Raw genomic sequence first — 18603 nt, forward strand, 5'->3', positions numbered from 1 at the left:
CCTGAAACTCTTGCCCAAAACTATTGGAAAAGCAGGTGCTTTCCTGTAACATCAGAATGAGACAAATGGCACTGCTTGCTTTTATTGTTGTACAGAAGTGGTTTTCCTTTGGACACAGATGGACTTGGCAACGGAAAGTAGCTGGAGACTAATGGACACAAGCTTCAAAGCTTTCTGTGTGGGCCCTTGGAAGACAAAAAAAAAAAGAAGAATCTCATTTTTGTTCTAATCAGTCTGGGTTAGAAAGAAAAGTACTCCAGCTCCAGGCTCCTGGGGAACCTCTTGCCTTTACTCAGAGGCAGAGTGGGCAGCAGGTGCTGTCCCTGTATGCATCTGCAGGAGAAAAATGAATGGGTAAAAAGGAAAAAAATGAGGCAGAGGAATTTTGTGCTCTGGAGACTGGGTAATTCACCTGTCTACAGGTATTTATTCTTTAGGAACATTTTCAAGTCACAACAGAAGAAAAGCTAAAATTGTTTCAAGGAGTCCCCATACTTAAGAGTTAAGTGAGTGGGAGCTGTATTTATTGGAATGTGAGTAAAAGTAGTTAAATTCAGATCCCTTTTCTAATTTGTTGCATCAGAATCTTTCTCAGATCTGCTCCTCCATTATCTCATCAAATAGTCTCTATTTATTCATTTATTTATTTCTTCACATACATTGAGGAAGAAAAGGGAAGGAGTCACTCCCCCCAGTGAGGACCATCTGCTCTTTTCTTATTGGGAGGGAAAAAACCCTACAATTAGTGTCTTGTTCATCTTTTTGTTTTACTAAAAAAAAAAAAAAGAGGGGGAAAGAAAGTAAAAGAACTATTATGCAAATATCTGCAATTTGGTTTCAAATATTCTTTGTACTATGATGAGCAATTTCCTTTAATACAAACTCAGCCTACTTGCCAGAACCATTTTTTTAATTTTGCATTAATTTAGGGAAGGGAAAAAAACCCCAACTTTTATGTTCTTCTGGTGGCAAATTTGTCTCATCCTTTTTATTTTTCTTTCTTTCTTTCCTTGGCACTATTACAGCTGTTATTCTGTAAATTGTCAGATGTCATATTGGGGTTTTTTGAGGGAAAAAAAAAATAAATCAGCCAAAATAGCCTTACAGAACCACAATTCCATCTCACTTTTCATTGTTCCATTGCCATGATGAAATGGTCTTGAAATGGAGGACTCAGAGAGAGGAGAGCTTTCTCCTCGCTATATTTGAATGCCAGTTGCTTGTGATGGCAGCATTACCTCTAAAAACAGTTATTTAGGGGTTTTATAAGGAGCACCTGTGCTGCTGGTCAGGAATGTGAACTCTAGGGTCAAATAGCATAGCCAGGATTAAACTTTCTGGTCCTTGGTCCTGGTCCAGCTTGGTAGCTGAAACCTAGCATGGTAGCTGGGAAGTTCTCATAGTCTGGAAAAGGGAAATAAAGTCTTTTCTGTGTGGAAAAACCAAAATGAACTCATCCAAGACCTGATGGGAGAGGTGATGGAAGAATCAGATGCTGAGCTAAGAGGCTCAGATTTGGAAAGCAAACATGGTGTAAATGACTTCATTACCTGTGGCTGTGATTGGAAGATTAACTCCCAATATGCAAATGGACCACACTTATAAAAGTGTGAAAACCCATGGGCCATCATCCACTTTTTGGGTGTAGCCCCTGGGTGGGCTTCCTCTGCCTTAAATGTTCCTGAAGTCCTTCAATAAATATAGGTGCTTTTTATTCCCTTAATTTTGGCTGGCCTCTGTTTGTAAGTAGTGCCAAAAAGGCATTAAAACAAGACCAAGGAGATTTAAGTGAAGTGTAATACACCTGTATCTTTATTTCTGTGGCTGCAATGGGACAGGGAATGTGGGGCAGTGCAGAATTTCAGTTTGTGCAGACTCTTGTTTTTGGGGCTCAGAACATCAAGTGGGCATTACATCAGCCTGGAGGTTCCCTAGGAATGCCTAGCACTGGACAGACAGGAATTCATGGTGCTCAGAGGACACTGATCCCCTTTAGTCACTTGAGTATTGGAATAAATCATGCAGACTCCATTTTCTTCATGGTGGAAAAAGCCCATTCTTTATTCACATAACTCTTTTTTATACCATTTTATAGACTTTGTGTGTGACTTTAATTAGTTAGTACTTTTCTTGCTAATTACATTATTGGTTAGTAACAAGTTGTTACTCTTTTTAATTGGTCTCTGAAATTCTTGAAGTCTATGTGCAGGAGAAGATGTGAGGGATAGAAAAATGAAAATTATCTAATGGTGTAAAAACAGTTTATACAGGTGCTGCTTGTTTTTCACCCAGGAATAGATTGTTATGTTAATGAACTGCTCACACCAGGATTGCTTTCACATGGGAACTTGCAAAGGGCTAGCCTGACAAGGAGAGCAGGCTTGATTTTATGGAGCTTTTCTTTATCATTTTCCTACCTTACTAAAACAACTTGAGTGCATTGAGTTTTTGAGCACACTGGAGTAACCTTTGGGTCACTTTTATTGTTGCAGGAAGCTCTCATCATGGCCAGCATGGACCATCCACACCTGGTGAGACTCCTGGGTGTCTGCCTGAGCCCCACCATCCAGCTGGTCACTCAGCTGATGCCTCATGGCTGCCTCCTGGATTACGTCCATGAACATAAGGATAACATTGGCTCCCAGCTCCTGCTGAACTGGTGTGTTCAAATAGCTAAGGTATGTAGTTCATTTTCATAACTAACTTTTAAACATGACTTTTTCTTTGCATTGGGTTTTTTCAAGCCTGTTTTTGTTTCTGAGAAGGTTGGGTAGTTCTTGAAATGCATACTGTTTTGGCTGCTTTACAGTATTATAGGTGACTTGTCAATATGTGAACCAAAGTGTTTTTCTTGACTGTTGTCTTGGTTTGAAAAGACAGGTGTCTGCTGAGGAAGGCAGGAGCCTCCCTTGAAATGGAAAATGTAAACAACCTTCCTTCTGAATTATTATAAATTTGAAATTAAGGGGGTCTCAGTCAAAGATAAGGGAGTAGGAATAACAGTTCTTTATTAGGGAAATTAAAATAATAATGCAGTAATACAAAAAAAATGGTGACAGAGTCAGAAGAGGACCTGACACCGTGTGTGTCAGGGTGGTGGCACAGTCCCATCCCATGGTGGCTCAGCCCTCCTGCAGTGCCAGCTGTGGTTCTGCTGCAGCAGGGATCCTGCACAAGGGGGGAGATTTCCTCTGAAGCTCCAGGGCTGCTGGAGATGGGCCTGGGCTCCCTCTGGGAATGCAGGGCAGAAGAAAGCTGCTCCTCTGGGAATGCAGGGGAGCAGAAAGCTGCTCCTCTGGGAATGCAGGGCAGCAGAAAGCTGCTCCTCTGGGAATGCAGGGCAGCAGAAAGCTGCTTCTTTAGGAATGCAGTGGGTAAAGGCTGCTGTGGTGTTCCAAACCTCAGATTGTATCCATTTAGGAATGCTTGGCTCCTCCCCTGGGTGGAGCATCTCCCAATGGGATGATGGAATTTTATCAGCCATGCAGGGACACTCACTGGCCATGAACAGAAGAGATCTCCTGGAGGGAGGGTTGGTTGTGGAAGAGATAAAGAAAACTACCCAATGAACAGGAGATAACTGCCCCACCTCTGACAGATGGCAATAGAATACCCCCAAATTATATATTACAATCCAGGACGCTGCCTGTCCAACTTAATGAGGGGAAGCTCCCCTGTGAAATCTGGGGTTGGACACAGGGTGATCTTTCAGCCTCCTCTGTTGTTCACTGTTAGTACATATACTGGTTTTCAGCCCTTTTGGGTCTGCATTGCCAGATCTGTCATCAATTGTCTGCCAGGAAGATAAACACATCCTTCATGTCACTCCTCAGGTGGTGATCCTGCTATGCTGGGGTCACAAACTATCCTTGGCACAATGTTTTACAGCTGGTTTTAGGCATGTTTAGGTATTCAGTGTTGTACTAAGAACAAGTACTCAGCACTAAGAAAATTGTTTGCAAAGAATAACAAGTTCTTTCAGTGTGGAAGGCCATAACTTATCCATTTTAAAGGTGCTTTTGAACAACTAGGGTTGTTTACTACAAGTGGCAATTTGGAGCCTGCCTTTTGCATTGAGTTATTTGGAAGTTGTTTTTTAGATTATTTTGGAGAAAATGCTTGTTATAAACACAAGCCCACAGACTGCTATCTTACATTAAATCTGCAGCCTTAAGTGAATTTCCTACAGCACCTATTACAAAATCTTAATTCAAGTTGTAATGTTAATCTTTTGTAATCAAGTTCTAATGTTAATCTTTTAGCACTGGGAGAGAAACCTGGAGATTCAGCAATTGTTTTGCTAGACTCAATATTAAGTAAACATTTGCCTCTTTTAACAACTTAAATACAAAGAAAAGTTCTTATAAAAGTAAGAAAATGTAGAAATCCAGCTAGCCCTTTGTTGTTCTTCAGGAGGAGCAGAATTTTGAGGAGCATCATGAATAGGGACTCTTTTCTTTCCAGAATCAGATCTGTTGTTAAACCTTCCTGAAGAAGAAAGTAGATAAAGTGACTCTAGGGCTCGAGAGAGGTGGGGGGAACCCAAACCTGACATTGCAGCATTTTGTAGATGTGTGCATGTCCTGTGTTGTGGTGGTAAAGCAACCAGAGTTGCTGGGGAGTACAGGGACACACCAATGGGAATTGCCTGTTTGGAGATGTGCAAAGGTTTATTTAGGGCTGATACCAGACCAGGCAAGGTGGGAAAAAAAATCCATATTCTTGTTTGAGTCTTTCTCTCAACACAGCCCTCCTCCCCATCTGTTCTCCACTCTTTTGATAGATAGTGGCTGTTATTGTTTAATGCAAAACATTTACGCAGTGCCATCCCTGCAGAGGTAATCCTCCATGATTTTCACTTTGTGTGTGCATGTGGCCCTTGACTCCTTGGTCCAGGGCTGTGCTGGCTTTGCTGTGAGCCCTGTAGTGGAGCAGACAGCCTGATCCATACCTTACAGAGCTGGCAGATCTCTGGGAGGGCCTGTGGAACGAAGGTCATGGCTTTCCCAGGGTGATTCTTACCAAAGTGTGCGTTGGTGGTTTTTCTCAAACATGATGGGACTGCTGGTGTTCATTCCTTGAGCTTTATTGCAGCCCCAGCCTCATTGCTGAGACAATAGAAAGATGGCAAAGCTCACATACAGCCAGCAGCAGCCGAAGATTTCTTTGTTACAGAGCATTTTAAAAACTCTCTAGCCAGCAGCATATTGCTAAAGCTCACAGGCAATTGTTCTAGCCAATCACTAAAAGCACATGTACACCTGCTTCACACAATGCTTGCTTGTATTCTTTTTATTAACAATACACAATAGTTCATTATTAAGCTTAAAACCTTCTGCTATCTTGCTAAGCATATTTTCCTGCAGTCTTAAAGTCTATCTTAGCTAAGCCAAAAACTCAAGCTATAGTTTTATACACTTGCTTTCTGTACTATTGTAACTTTTTCTACTTTCAAACTTTACAGCTGCAGCCAGCTCTCAGTTTTCTATTCCTTCTGTTTTTTCTGAAGCCTATTTTTACACCTTTCTAGAAATCTTTTTACCTTTACTATTTCCCACATTGTGAAGCAGCTTCTAAACTGATTGCTACTGTACATGGCTTCAGCTTAATGTGGAGTTTGCATTTAGGGACATTCCTTGGGAAATTGTTGATGCTGCTTTCTTGGTCACCCCTGTGATGTGGGAGGAGAAGATGAGGTGTCACAGACATGTGAGATCTGAGGTGGTAACCAAACAATGCAAAGAAGAGAGATCTGAAATGTAATATCAACTGGTGCAGTGTTAGGAAGAGAAAGGGAGTTCCTTTATAATAAAAGGTGGCCTGTTATTGAGAGAGTTTAGTGAAGTTTATTTATGCTAGTTTATTGAAAATTAATTAAATTTGTATTCTTACACATCACAATAATCATGTCAAGTGTGATTAGAGGGTGTGCACAAAAATCACAGTAATCATGTCAAGTGGTTAGAGGGTGTGCACAAAAGAGGGGTTAGAGGGTGTGCGCAAAAATTGTTTCAACTATGGAAAGAGGGAAAAATCTTTGAGATCACCAGACAAGGAGTTCCCAAATAGTAGAATGAAAGTAATACCAACTTTCCATTCATCTGTCACATTTAACAGTGACTAGGAAACAGGAAAGGTATCATTTGCCTTGAAATAAACTGATCCCCAGAGGAATGAGTGCAGAAGGCAGCAACAAATTCCCATCACTGCAGGAAGGTGCACGTGTGTGTCTCACACTCCTGTACCCACTGTGCCTGTGTTTCAGGTGCTGTCATACAGCTTGGGAGTGTCTCTCCACATGTTGCTTTTCTAGGCTGTGGGGAATGATTGGTTGTGTCTTTCTGCAAGGTACCAAAAGCATGATTAACAGAGTAGTAAGAGGCAAAAATCATCAGTGATTTCCCAGTCCTATTCTCTGCTCCCTGAAGCAGCTCCTGGTATCTTTTGCTAGAGAGGATTTTCCCTAGCAAGAGGAGGACTAAAGCCACTGGAAATGCCTCAGGTCTGAAGTTCAGGCTGATTTTTAGGAATTGTTTAAAATCAAGTTGCTGTTGTGACACAGTCCCTCCCTAACTGTGCTTTTCTCCATCTGCCAGTGTGCAGGCACTTATTTATGGAAGTCATTTCTTCAGAGCTCACTTGTTCTGCCAGACTGTTCATTTCCATATGTCTCTACTTCTGTACAACTAGATGCAAAGCTAGTTAGCCACAATGCCTGCTTGCCAACCCACATATGGCTCTGGAGATAGCTTCTGAAGGTTGATGACAGGGCAGTTATAAAGCTTTATCTACTGCCAGTTGGAAAAGGCTTAGATGCTTTTTCTCTTTGCTTATACAGATTGTGTTGAATTTATTCTGATGTTACATCATTGTAGGGTAATTGTGTTCTCCTTCCAGAAGCTTTAGCTTCTTATTTTATGGATGAGAGCTATAAAAATAGAGTAGCCCCCAAGCATTCTGCATAAAACATGGTTGTTAGACAGCAGCTGTGTCTGAGGGGCTCTTCCCTTCTGCTCTGCAGATTCACAAGGCTTCTCCTGGCATCTCACTTCCATGGGGACTGTATTGTTTGGAAATGAATGTTTAACCTTTTAGCTCTGAGATCAGCACAGCAGTTTTCTGTGGAGTTTGCTGTCCAGTAAAGCAGTGAACTGTGCTCATGTATCAAGGTATTCTGTAGTGGGAGCAAGAGTGCCCACATAGGTGACCTCAGGAGGGAATAGTGCTTCATGACCACCCTTAGTGTTGGCTCCTTGAGAAGTGGGTTGAAACTCCAATTCTGTATGGATGGCACAAGCCTGGAAGTGAATTCCCAGCAGGTGAATCCTTCTCAGCCAGGGTGTGACAGGTACATAAAAGTCAGGAAGGTATAGGGGGATACAGTATGGGTAAATGAAGGTGGTATAGAATGTAATCTTATCCCCTAAATAGTTGCAGCTGAACCAATTACCAAAGATTAGGAGCAGGCCTGATGTTAACAGGCCACCCCTGTAGCCAATAAGAACAGCATTATGAAAGAGTGGATTGGTGGGATGAGGAGTCAGATGGCTGCTGCAAGGACCAGGAACAGTCAGTGCTTTAGAGGAGATGCCTACAAGAAACATGGAGAAGGTATGAAACTCTGATTATATGGAATCCTTGCACCGTAATGACGTTAGAACTCTTGATATATAAGACAATAGGAAGATTCCACAAACACACAAAAAAAGTGCTGTGTTCATTGATATTTTAATGAGTTTGACGCAGTTTCTCTCAGCTAGGGCTGCTCAAATACACCCACACACACAACTTGGAGATGTGAGGGTGAGAACATGCTCATGGATATGCCTTCAAGAAGGGAAAACACATCTGGGGGGTTTTAGCCAGGAAAGGTTGGTTACCCTCTGCCAATGGGTGAGGTTATCTAAGGGACCTGTATTTGAGGCTGTATTCTCTCTCTGTTGCTCTAGTGGAAAATAAGCTGGAGTTCTGTTGGAATTATGATCGTGGGCTTTTGTGCTGTGCTAAACTCTCTGTCTCTCTCAGGGGCTTACAGAAATGCAGTTCTGCTTCTGTAACATTGCATACAACACATAGACCTGGGCAGTCCCATCTCCTCTTTTACTGTTTTTTGGGGGTTTTTTCTGTTATAATTATGTTCTTTCTGCTGCTATTGATTTACATTACATCTGCACTCATTTTGCTGAGTACTGTTCAAGGGCAGAGGAACTTTTCCTGCCCCAAAGAAGTGAAGGCAGAGGAAGAGTCAGGAAGCAAACTCCCTAACATGAGGCAGCTTGCCTGTCATCACCTAGGCTGCGGAGGAGACCTCAGCTCTCCTGAGTCGTAGCCCCATCCTGTTCTGCCCTGTATCCCCCAGGGGCTTCCAGGCCTGGTTTTTGTGTTCTGAACTATAATAATTCTTTTATAGCCCCTCAGAATACTAATGAGGTAAAGCAGAAGTAGGTGGTTACAATGGAATGTGGTGGAAGGAAAACCAAGTACTTCAGGGGATTACTTTTTATACATTTTCAATATAAAAGAATTCTCAAATTACCTTAACTAAAGCCCTGCAGAGTATCAGTTATCCAGGTATGCAGGAAAACAATGTTTGAAAACATTCTAGGAATAAAAAAAGAGAGAGGAACTTGGGGATCAAATTTTAATGAAGCAGATGCACGTCTTCAACTCTGCTGAGTCCTACTGCAGCCACTTTGAGTCATTGCTGTGTCTAAGGATTCCCTTCCAGAGGCACAGAGCTGCAGCTGGAAGCCTCCAGGGGCAACTGTGAAAAACACCAATTACTTGTGTTTTTAAAATTTTAAAAGTTTAATAGTAATAAAATGGTTATAAAAATAGTAATACAATTAGAGTAATAATAATTTGGACAATTAAGATTAGGACAATATGAGACAAAAGAGACAAAGAGTTATGGACGTCCAGGTACCTTTTTCTGGGCAGCATAAGCCTGAAAAAGGACCCACATTAACAGAGGATTAACCCTTAAAAAACAGCCTGTTTCATATTCATACACCTCATACATGATGCACAAATTCCATTCAAACACAGGATTCTTTCTGGTCATCTCAACTTCTTTCTCTGAATCCTAACAGTGCCTTCAAGGCAGGAAGAAGTTCATTTCTTCTGATAATGGAGCAATAAATTCTCTTTCTCTGAAAGATTCAGGTGTCCTGTGGCTGCCATCTCACTGCAAGTCCTTTCTTTAAAGAAAAGTTTCCTACATAGCATAGTTTCTATTTTAACACTTTTTTATAACCTAAAACTATATTTAACACACTACTGAAGAGAATTTATACAGCATAACTTTCTAACACAACACATATAATATTCATTTTATTATTTGCAAAAAGCCAGTCATAAAATATGTGCATTTTTCACAGCCACCAAGCCAAAGGCTCTTACAAAGCCTCCTTGGTGCTTCTTTCTGTCCTGTTTAGCTGGTGTGGGTGCCAGGGCTCTGTGCCATCCTGCAGCTCTCTTGGCCCAGGAGGGCTTGTCCTGAAGGAGCCTCTCTCCAAGCCAGACTTTTGGACTTTTGAGAAGGGGTTTTTATCACTGCATTTCTCAGCTGGGTGTGAGCTCCCAGGCTGTGTGAAGTTCAAAGGATCTATGTTGATTTTTGAGAAGCTGATCCAGAAGCATCCTAAATCCCAGTGGATTTGGGCCTGCACTCCTTATGTCTGGAGAGAGGGAGGGCCTGTGGTGTTGCACTATGAATTGAGGAGTCTTTCTTCTCTAGCAAGACTTGATGGATTGGGAAAAATGTTATAGACAGCTTTTGTTACTCTGCTACAGATGGGATGAGAGAAACTGTGAGAAACAAGAGGAGTCAGGGGTGACTGGACAGGTTGGTAGGAGGTGGAGGACAGTTCAAGGTCTTTCCTTTTCATTAAAGAATCCTACCCCACAGCTCAGTGGCTATTCCATCCTGGAGTGAGCAAAGGAGTTTAATGACAGTCATCTATCAGCTGTCCGCGTTTTAAGCTTCAAGATGTGTCTGTTCCCAGAGCTGTTGGCCTGACAAGGCTAATTGTGCAGTGACAATGGCCTTCAGCCCCTCCTGACACAGTGCTGCCACTGGCCAGCAGCAGGGCCAGGGCCTGGCATCATCATCACTGCAAGCAGCCCCATTAGCATAAATGGGGTTTGCTAATGGGCTGCTCCATGAGGAAGTGCAGTGTACAGAAGAGAGGCATCTAAACCAAGGGCTATGAAATTAAAGCATATTGAAACAAGGTTTAATTTTGTGGAGGAGAAAAATGGAAATACATGGGGGAAAGTGTCATTTTCCTCTCTTGAAGCCCTCTACAATTTCCTTTTTCTCTTCCTATTTGTCATGGCTATTTTTCTCACTCAGCTGGAAAGCTTGGATGTTCACACATGGAAGGGAAGGATGCTTTTCTGGTGTCATTGGAGAGCTCTCACTCTCAGAAAACATTTTGCCATTGATTCTCAGAGGGGCATTACCCAACCTGGCCCATACCAGGGGACATTTTGGTACCCTTCTGGGTGGCTCTCAAAGCTCATACAAACTAGAGAAGCCCTTGCAGCAAACTTCAAGTGCATCTTGGCAAGTTCTTCATCCCAGCTTTTAATTTCTAAGTGGTGGAAGGGTTCAGATTTCTTTCTTGCTGTGGTGAACTGTACTGTCTAGGGCTTATGTGGGACAATGAGGAAATTTCTCTTGATCCTCTCAGATATTATTTTTTTTCCATGCGAGGCATGTTTCTCTGCATAACTATGTACCTATTTATAGAGAATTCTGTGCAGGTTTCTTCCCCTTTGTTCACCAGTCATTTTTTCTGGAGTATTGAACTGGTTTAGTAACTTTTCCACCAAACCCAGTAGCCCACAGAGGTTTCCTATGGAAAGGATTATAATGAAGGCAAGCTGAGAAAGTTCATCAGCTTAAATGCTGACCAAGTTCTTCTCATTTCCCCTTCTCCTTTCATCCTAGAGGGAGTGTCCACTCACTATATTCCCAGTCTTTCTTTTGCTGTAATTTTCTTTTATTTTCTTTACTTCTGTCTTTCCCTTACTTTCACAGTGCTTTGTGTCAGCACCTGTTTTTTGCTTTTTCTCCATTGTCACCATTTCTCCTTCACTCTCATTCCCTGGCTGCTTGGCTCCCTTCAAGAGCATCGTGTCTGCCACCCATCAGAGCTTTTATGCAATCCTGTCTCACTCCAGGGTTGGTAAAGGACTCAGTTCCTTCATTTCTCTCATAATCATAAATAATAAAGGTTTTGAAGGTTTTATAGTGGGGAATGGATTTATAGTAGGTTATAATCCTAATTTCTTCAGTCTTAATCTGACTCATGGATTAGCTAGGTTCCCTCTTCCCTTGTCTTTTAAAATCCAGTGTTCCCAGAAGCATGACTGTGAGGGGGGAAAAAAAAAATCAAAGCAGAATTTCCAGTCATTTACAAATCACATCAGGCCTTGTGGAGGCACAGCAATGAGCGATTTATTGCACAGAGACAGACAATTTATTGTTTTGTTAAATGAAAGGTGCACTTAGCCCTGACATTTATGGGGTTTCTGATATTAGAGACCTGACAGCCCCAGGCTACAGAAGCTCTGGAGGCTTTCCTTGGTGCCCCAGAGTTCTCATCAAGCACACTGAGCTGCGTGTGGGGACATGGGACACTCTCAACATCACATTTTCCTTGGCAGTCCCCAGCAGACTGGCTTGGGAAAGCATTATTGCAAACCACTCTTAAATCAAATTCAAGATATTACAGGAGCCCCTATGAGGGTCTGTCAGGATTTCCATTATAAGCACATATTTTTCAGGTTTATAACTCAGCCATAAAATTCTGCAGGACTGTGACGTGGCATAAAATGTCTCAGCCCAAAGCTTTTATTATTATTCCAGAAATATATGTATTTGGCTATTTTTTAAGTTGCAGAACTTGAGAAACAAAAGCTGGATTATTCTCTCTCTATAGCCATAAATTAAAATGCATTTTTCCCTAGTGAGTACCTTTCTGTCAACATTGTATTTTATAACAAAACTTATGCTGCTTGACTACAAAAAACTAAGGGCTAAGGAAAACACACACACACACAAATATATAAAAAAATATACGTATTGTGTGTATTATTATTGTGATATAAAATTATTGAATATCTAGTTATTTTATATTATATGTGTTATAATATACAACGTGTATATATACAATATTTTATATTGTATAATATATATTGTTATAATATTAAAATATTTTAACATTTTATATATTTTTATGTATATATATATAGAGAGAGAGAAAGAGTCCATGAGCCAGAATAAAATCCTTGCTGCTTCTGTTTTTATTCACAGTCTGTGTTAGCAGAGGGGATCATATTCCACACTCCTGCAACACATTAATATCTCCTGATTAGAGGGGAAATAAAACTGGGTTATGTGTCCCATGGAAAATACCAAGCATTAAAAGAATGCATTACCCTGAACTGAAACAGATCTGAGCAGTTCTGAGTTTTCCAAATGAGGATTTTTCTTTTGAGACCTTTGAGAAGTCTTTGGATTTGAATGACCTTTTTTTAAAAAATAATGTTTAAGATTCTTCAGAAAGAGAAAAATCCAGCTGTCTTTCAGAAGAATTTTTGAGCTGTTTTTTTCCAAAATGGTGTTTTTGTCAGGTTGTTACATATGAATAAACCAGATCAGTTTTAGAAAAATAAGGTTTATTTATTTTAGAAAATGAGATTGCCTTTGTTTTCTTCAGCTTAGGGTTCATCTCCTAGCCAGGACAACTTTTTGTTTTCACGAGGCATAAATATTATTTATATACACAAGACAAAGAGAATTTGGTGTTTCTAAACTGCAGGGTGACTCCTTCTGCAATGACTTCGTTTTGGGTTTTTGGTTGTTTTTTTTTTTTTTACATTTTTGGACTTAAATTCAGCCTTTTTGGTCTCATACAGAGGTAACTATAAGTCTAAAATACACCAGACAGGTGTGTTGTCATCACTATATAAAGCTCTGACTTTATCTCATCTGGATAACAGTGAAAAGCATTCACTTACACCAAAAAAAAAACCAAAAAAAGATTCAAATTGTACCAGGTGCAGTGGTTTGGAGTATGTGAGGTCACCACAAGAGAGTTTCAATGTTTGGGTGTATTTAGTTGAGCTAGATGCAGTTTTGCATGCTGAGTGTTAGCCATAAATTTAGCATGGTTAAATACCCAAGAGGAGAACGAGTGTGTGAGGTAAAAAACAGCAGTGGCATGAGAATGAATGAGTCTTGACTGGCTATGAATAAATTTAGGGTGGAGATTTGAAGAAGGTTATTAGCCACTGTAAGTGGTAAGGTGCTCAAACCCAATAAAAATAATGCAATTAATGACTTTTAAAATGGAGCTTGGTAAGTTTATGAGGCAAGTGTGAGCTGGATGGCACAGTTGCTTTCAAGGAGCACAATTTGATGGCACAATTGCTTTTATTTCCCTGTTTTAAAGCTGAGTAGTGACAGGACAAGAATAAACAATGAAAGAATGTGTACCGACACTGCTCAGAGACAGCTCAGCTCTGGAATTTGGAGCTTCAGGAGACAGAGATCAAGCTGTGGTTTGCACTTTGGATTGTTTCTTGTTTTTCTGTTTCTTACTTTCTCACCTTACTCCTTCTTAATTCAAATTAAATCAGATTCTCATACTGTTAGCTGAACTGAATAATGCATCACTCAGTTTTTATTGAAATCAACCAGAGTATTCATGCAATGATGATGCTCTTCTTGTGAGTAAACACATCAGAATCAATCTTGTGTGTTCAGCAGGCTTCACCCTAAGAAAGAAAATGAAGCTTTCACTTCTCTCTGTTTTCCCCTTGCCTTTGCCTCGGGCTTGCTATCGGTAATTCATAACTATATATACAGTAGGTGGAAAAAACACATAATGGAATTATTTAATGAAGACTTTATTACATTTAAACATAAGGGTTCTAGTTTGTGTTGGAGACTAATGACTCAAAACACTCTGCAAAACTGGCAGCTCAGAGAAAAGATTAAATAACAGTGTCTCCAATTTTGGCTACATTTAAAACAACTTCATTATAGCTCAGAGCTCACCCACCTGGACAATATTTTAGTGAAGAAGGAATTTATTCCGTTTTCCCAGTCTTTCCCTATCTATCTTGCCTTCCAGCTCTCATTGTTTCTGGTGAGATATTCAGACCTACACATCTTTTTGGATTACCAGTAGTCACAGGATAATGTCTCATTTTGTCTGTCACCATTGTTGCATCCCTCCCATTAGTTATGAATTCTTTTCTACTCTGCTTTGTACAAGTACAGCTTGTTACCTCCTTCTCTGTAATCTTTCCAATTTTGCTCTTACTTGACTTTCTTTGCCATACACTGTTCTGTCTTTCTGAGACTAAAATCTTAATAATGGTGTTATGCTCTATACAGTTCTGTGCATCTTGAAATATAAGACTAAGACTAATAATAAACCTTTTTACATCTCATTTTAAAACCATGAATGTCAGAAAGAAAGGAAGTTTAATCATAGAAATGATAGGAAAACTTTGTTTTGACAGCTCTATATTGGGACTGTGTTGTGGGCTTTATTTTCCTTTGCCTCCCAGCTGGGATAAGCGTAGATTTAATTTGTGGAATTTTATTTTGGACATAGAAAACTGCAAATTGGTTTAGAACTGTGCTTCCTCAAGGACCATGGCAGAGCTAAGTGGTCAGACAGGAATTGCATGAAACGCACTTATTTTAGGGTTAATTTGCAGAAAATTATAATGAATAAATGATCTGTAAAGTGAGCAGGCTTTTGGCCCTTTCTCTGTGCAATCTAACCTGATGCACATTTCCTGTGCTCTCTGTCTCCTCCACATGAGTTAGGAAGGCTTCCTCTACAGGACAGAATCATGTCCAAGATTTGGGACGTTTTTTGAAAATTGTGGTTTAGCCCAGTGATTTGTGCCTGGTGATTTGTGCTTTTGTAAAAACCTCAGGGGTTGTTTGCATATTGTTTGGCTTCCTTGGAGCAGGTTTCAGCTTCACTGCCAGCCTTTACTTTGGCTGTTGCATGAATGGGATTAAAAATAACTGATGTAAAACATATGAGGATGCTCCTTTTGCCTGACAGAGCTGGCCACTGATCAGAACTTTAACATTTGAATAGAGAGCAAGATTATACTTTCCAAACAAAGCTGCAAAAATGCACTTGGCAGATTTCATCTAGAAGTAAACTCAAGCAAATTAGTTTTAAATACATCCATAATTTTTACTTTATTTCCTGGAAGGTGTACTATGGAATATCATGTGGATCATATGATAACATAGTTTTTTTCTGACAGAATATATAGTAAAATAACATTTAAAAGCTTTTGAAGATACTCCTTAGTACCTGTTTCATTGCAACACAGACCAGGAGATGCTTTCAAACAAAGAAATAAAGATGTGTCAGTTTTCTTTAAGTAATAGATGCTCTTAATGGTTGTTAATATTGTACAATTTTACACAAAAGAATCTAATACCACCACTATGTATTTTGTTATGATATGATGTCCTATTATGATTACAGAATGATTACAGGATGTCATGTGTCATAACAATTTAAAATAACGTACAGTTCCTTGAGGAAAGGGAGAGAAATTTTAAGGGAGAAGTTAAAAGCCCTTTTTTTTTTTAGTGCATGCACATGGTTGTTTTTGTATTGGCAGCAAAGTATTAGGGCTCTTGGTGTTTTTGCCCAGCAAACAAAAAACAGAAACTATACATGGTATTGTTGAATTTATTTCCTTGGTAAGGTCCAGCGTTGTGTAGCTTCCTGTGATGAATGTATCTAAAGTGGGAATCCACAAAATGAGAAGCAGAAAAGCAGAAGCCTTGCAGGGAATATTGCAGGAGTGTCTGTCTCCTGCCCATGCAGAGCAGGAATTGTGCTGCAGCAGGTGCCTGGGGGCTTGAAGCTAAAGAGAGGAGCTTGTGAAGTCACCTGGCACTTGCATTGGAGGTACCTGGGAGGGTTTTTCATTTCACACCCAGTTTGTGTGCGAGACATGTCAGGAGCTGCCTTCTGCTTCCACATGGTGGCCATGAATGGATGGCCTTGCTCTCCATCTGGGCTGCACACAGGGAAAACAGACACAGTTTTTAATCTTGAATTTTTGCCCCAGAACAAATTAAGGTGGAGAAAAGATAGGTTACATTTGAAGCAGCAGACAGCAAAATGCCACTGATTCCTGAGCTCAAACCTACCTTAGCCTAACATGGCTTTTCACTGGTACCTTCACCCAGTGTCAGCTCAGAAGGCAGTGATTCAGATGGGACTGTCTTTATGGTAAAAGACAAGATACAAGGCTAGAAAGGGCTGGATTTGATTCCTGGCTGTGTAATATTTTTTTTTAATTTTAATGAGGTTTAGGCATATGAGTTGAACTCTTTTCAGCAAATGAGCTTGCACCCTTAATGAAATAAAGCATTTGGAGGATCTAGTGCAAGGCACTACACACATACCAAGTGTTACTGCTCAGCTGCTTCTAATTGAATTTCATAAGATCATGTATTCCAGACCTGCCACAGGTTTGTTTATTTACACCAGCCTGAAGTGCAGGAGTCAGATTCCAATTTCCAGACCCAGCATTCACCTTGGTTTCCTGAGAGTGTGCAAATTGATAAATGCAGCTGTATGTTACAGCCTTCTTGGCTTGCACCAACAGGGTTCTTGTGTGAGCTCCCTTTTAGGGAAACTTTTTAGGTGGAGGTGGTTAAAAAAAAACGCAAACTGGTGGTTTTTACCAGTTCTGCTGGGAACTCACAGGGATTTTATCAAATCAGAACTGGCAGGGGACAGGTCTGAGATGTGGCAATGCCTGTCTCAACACACGTGGAATATGCATAAAAGTCAGGGTGAAATCTCTGTGTTGAATATGCCACATAGCTGGCTTTCTCAAGTTACATGGGCATACTTTTATTTCCACATCAACCATTTAAAAAAATGTCATTATCTCTCTGTTCATACCATGAGGAACATAACTTGGCAAAGTCAAAAGTGTTTGAGCCAGTTAAAATAGTCACAAATACCATGAGTAAGAATGATTAGGAACACAGATATGTGTCTGTGGACCTGGACTGTGTAATTTAAATCTTTTCCAGATGCAGTTGACATGAGACATCACATCATTTATGGCCTGTAGTTGGTTTATGAAGCCAAAACTTACCAGAAATGGATAGCAGAGACTTACAAGTAGTCTTCTTTTTATAATTGATAACATGAGCTGTCACTGCCCTAAAGAGAGACAGCTGATGGTATTTTGAGCCCAGCAGCAGTTGGAGGTTGTTAAAAACAGCAGGTATTTTAACCTCAGCAGATCTGTAACGTTACTTTTTCTAATGTTCCTAATAGTCAGTACAGGTTCAATAACAAAAAACAACTCTGTAGGTGTTTTCTGTACAATTTCTGAAGCTCAATGCCTGGCTTATTGCCAGGTACTTCCTGTAATTCTTTAGGAAGAAAGGGAAAAAGCCCCAAACAAACAAGTGAGAACCCAAAGGAAAGGCAGCCCTTTGTGTGGAACATCAGCAATCTCCAGAAGAGTCTAACACAAATAATGAGTCAGGTAATTCTGCCTCAAGGGTGCCAATGTGCTTGGGTGCCATATGGAGCGGGATGGTTCTTCTCTTCATCCTAATTAGCAGCCAGAGGAAAACTTCCTCTGAATGTTTACCTTCCCAAAGCTTTTCCCATTCCAACAAACAGATTTTCCTGGCCAGCTACAATCTTTTGAAAGTGTCTGGGCTTAAGCATGGTGATCTAATAGAAGGACTGGAACATAAGAGCCCAGGTAAATGTTATGTAATTGAATCTGTCTCTACATTCTGATGGCTGCCTGCAGAGTACATTCCTTTTTTCATCCATCACCTTGTTGATGCTCATTTACCTTGGCATTTGGAAAGGCTTCTTCTCAGATAACATCACAATTAAAGAAAGAGTTCTGAAATTGAGCTAGCCTTAGTGGAAACTGGTAAAAGGCATGTAAAACCATTTCATTTATTAGGACAGCATGCCATTTACAAAGAAAACTATAGATGGCTTTCCAAAGCTGCCATGTCTCATTAGGTTCAGCACGGTTCAGACTGCAGTCTCTTGGCTTGTATTGTCATAGAAGCTGGGGCTGACATTACAGCCCATAATACTACACCCACAGGGACTAATTTATGTTTCCAGCAGAAACAAGCTGTATTAATATTGCCCAAAAGTGTCATTATTGGCTGTTGGTATGTGTGGGTGATGCTAGTGTGTGACACTTGTGTAACATAGTTGTTGGAATATCAACAAAGTTTCAGTGCCTAAATAGCTCAGGCTTTTGTGAAAACCTCAGCCTGGAGTAAGAGAAAATGTGGTGTTCTCAAATGTTGCTCTGTTACCTTGGTGCTACCAGTTATTTCAGTGTTTGGTTTTATTTCAAGCAGACTTCAGTAGGAAAACCATGACTGCAAGTAGGAGTGATATTTTTTATGGTTTGAGCTCAGTGTAAGTTGAATTACAACTGGTCACCTCAGAGATCCAGTGAAAGGTGTTCTTAGAGCTGGAGAGAGATGTGTGATGGTTTCATTTATAGATCCTTATTCATTGCCCATGA

The 18603-nt window shown here is 40.4% G+C and overlaps 1 protein-coding gene across 1 annotated transcript in view; it reads left to right on the top strand.

Moving 5' to 3' along the window:
• Positions 1 to 18603, top strand: part of ERBB4 (erb-b2 receptor tyrosine kinase 4) — a 466745-nt gene that overhangs the window by 370577 nt on the left and 77565 nt on the right. The window contains exon 20 of the mRNA XM_058028496.1: positions 2493 to 2678. Within this exon, the coding sequence (XP_057884479.1) occupies positions 2493 to 2678 (186 nt within the window). The remainder of the gene's footprint in view (positions 1 to 2492; positions 2679 to 18603) is intronic.

Source organism: Melospiza georgiana, chromosome 7 (assembly GCF_028018845.1).
Source record: "Melospiza georgiana isolate bMelGeo1 chromosome 7, bMelGeo1.pri, whole genome shotgun sequence".
Classification (NCBI taxonomy): Eukaryota; Metazoa; Chordata; class Aves; order Passeriformes; family Passerellidae; genus Melospiza; species Melospiza georgiana.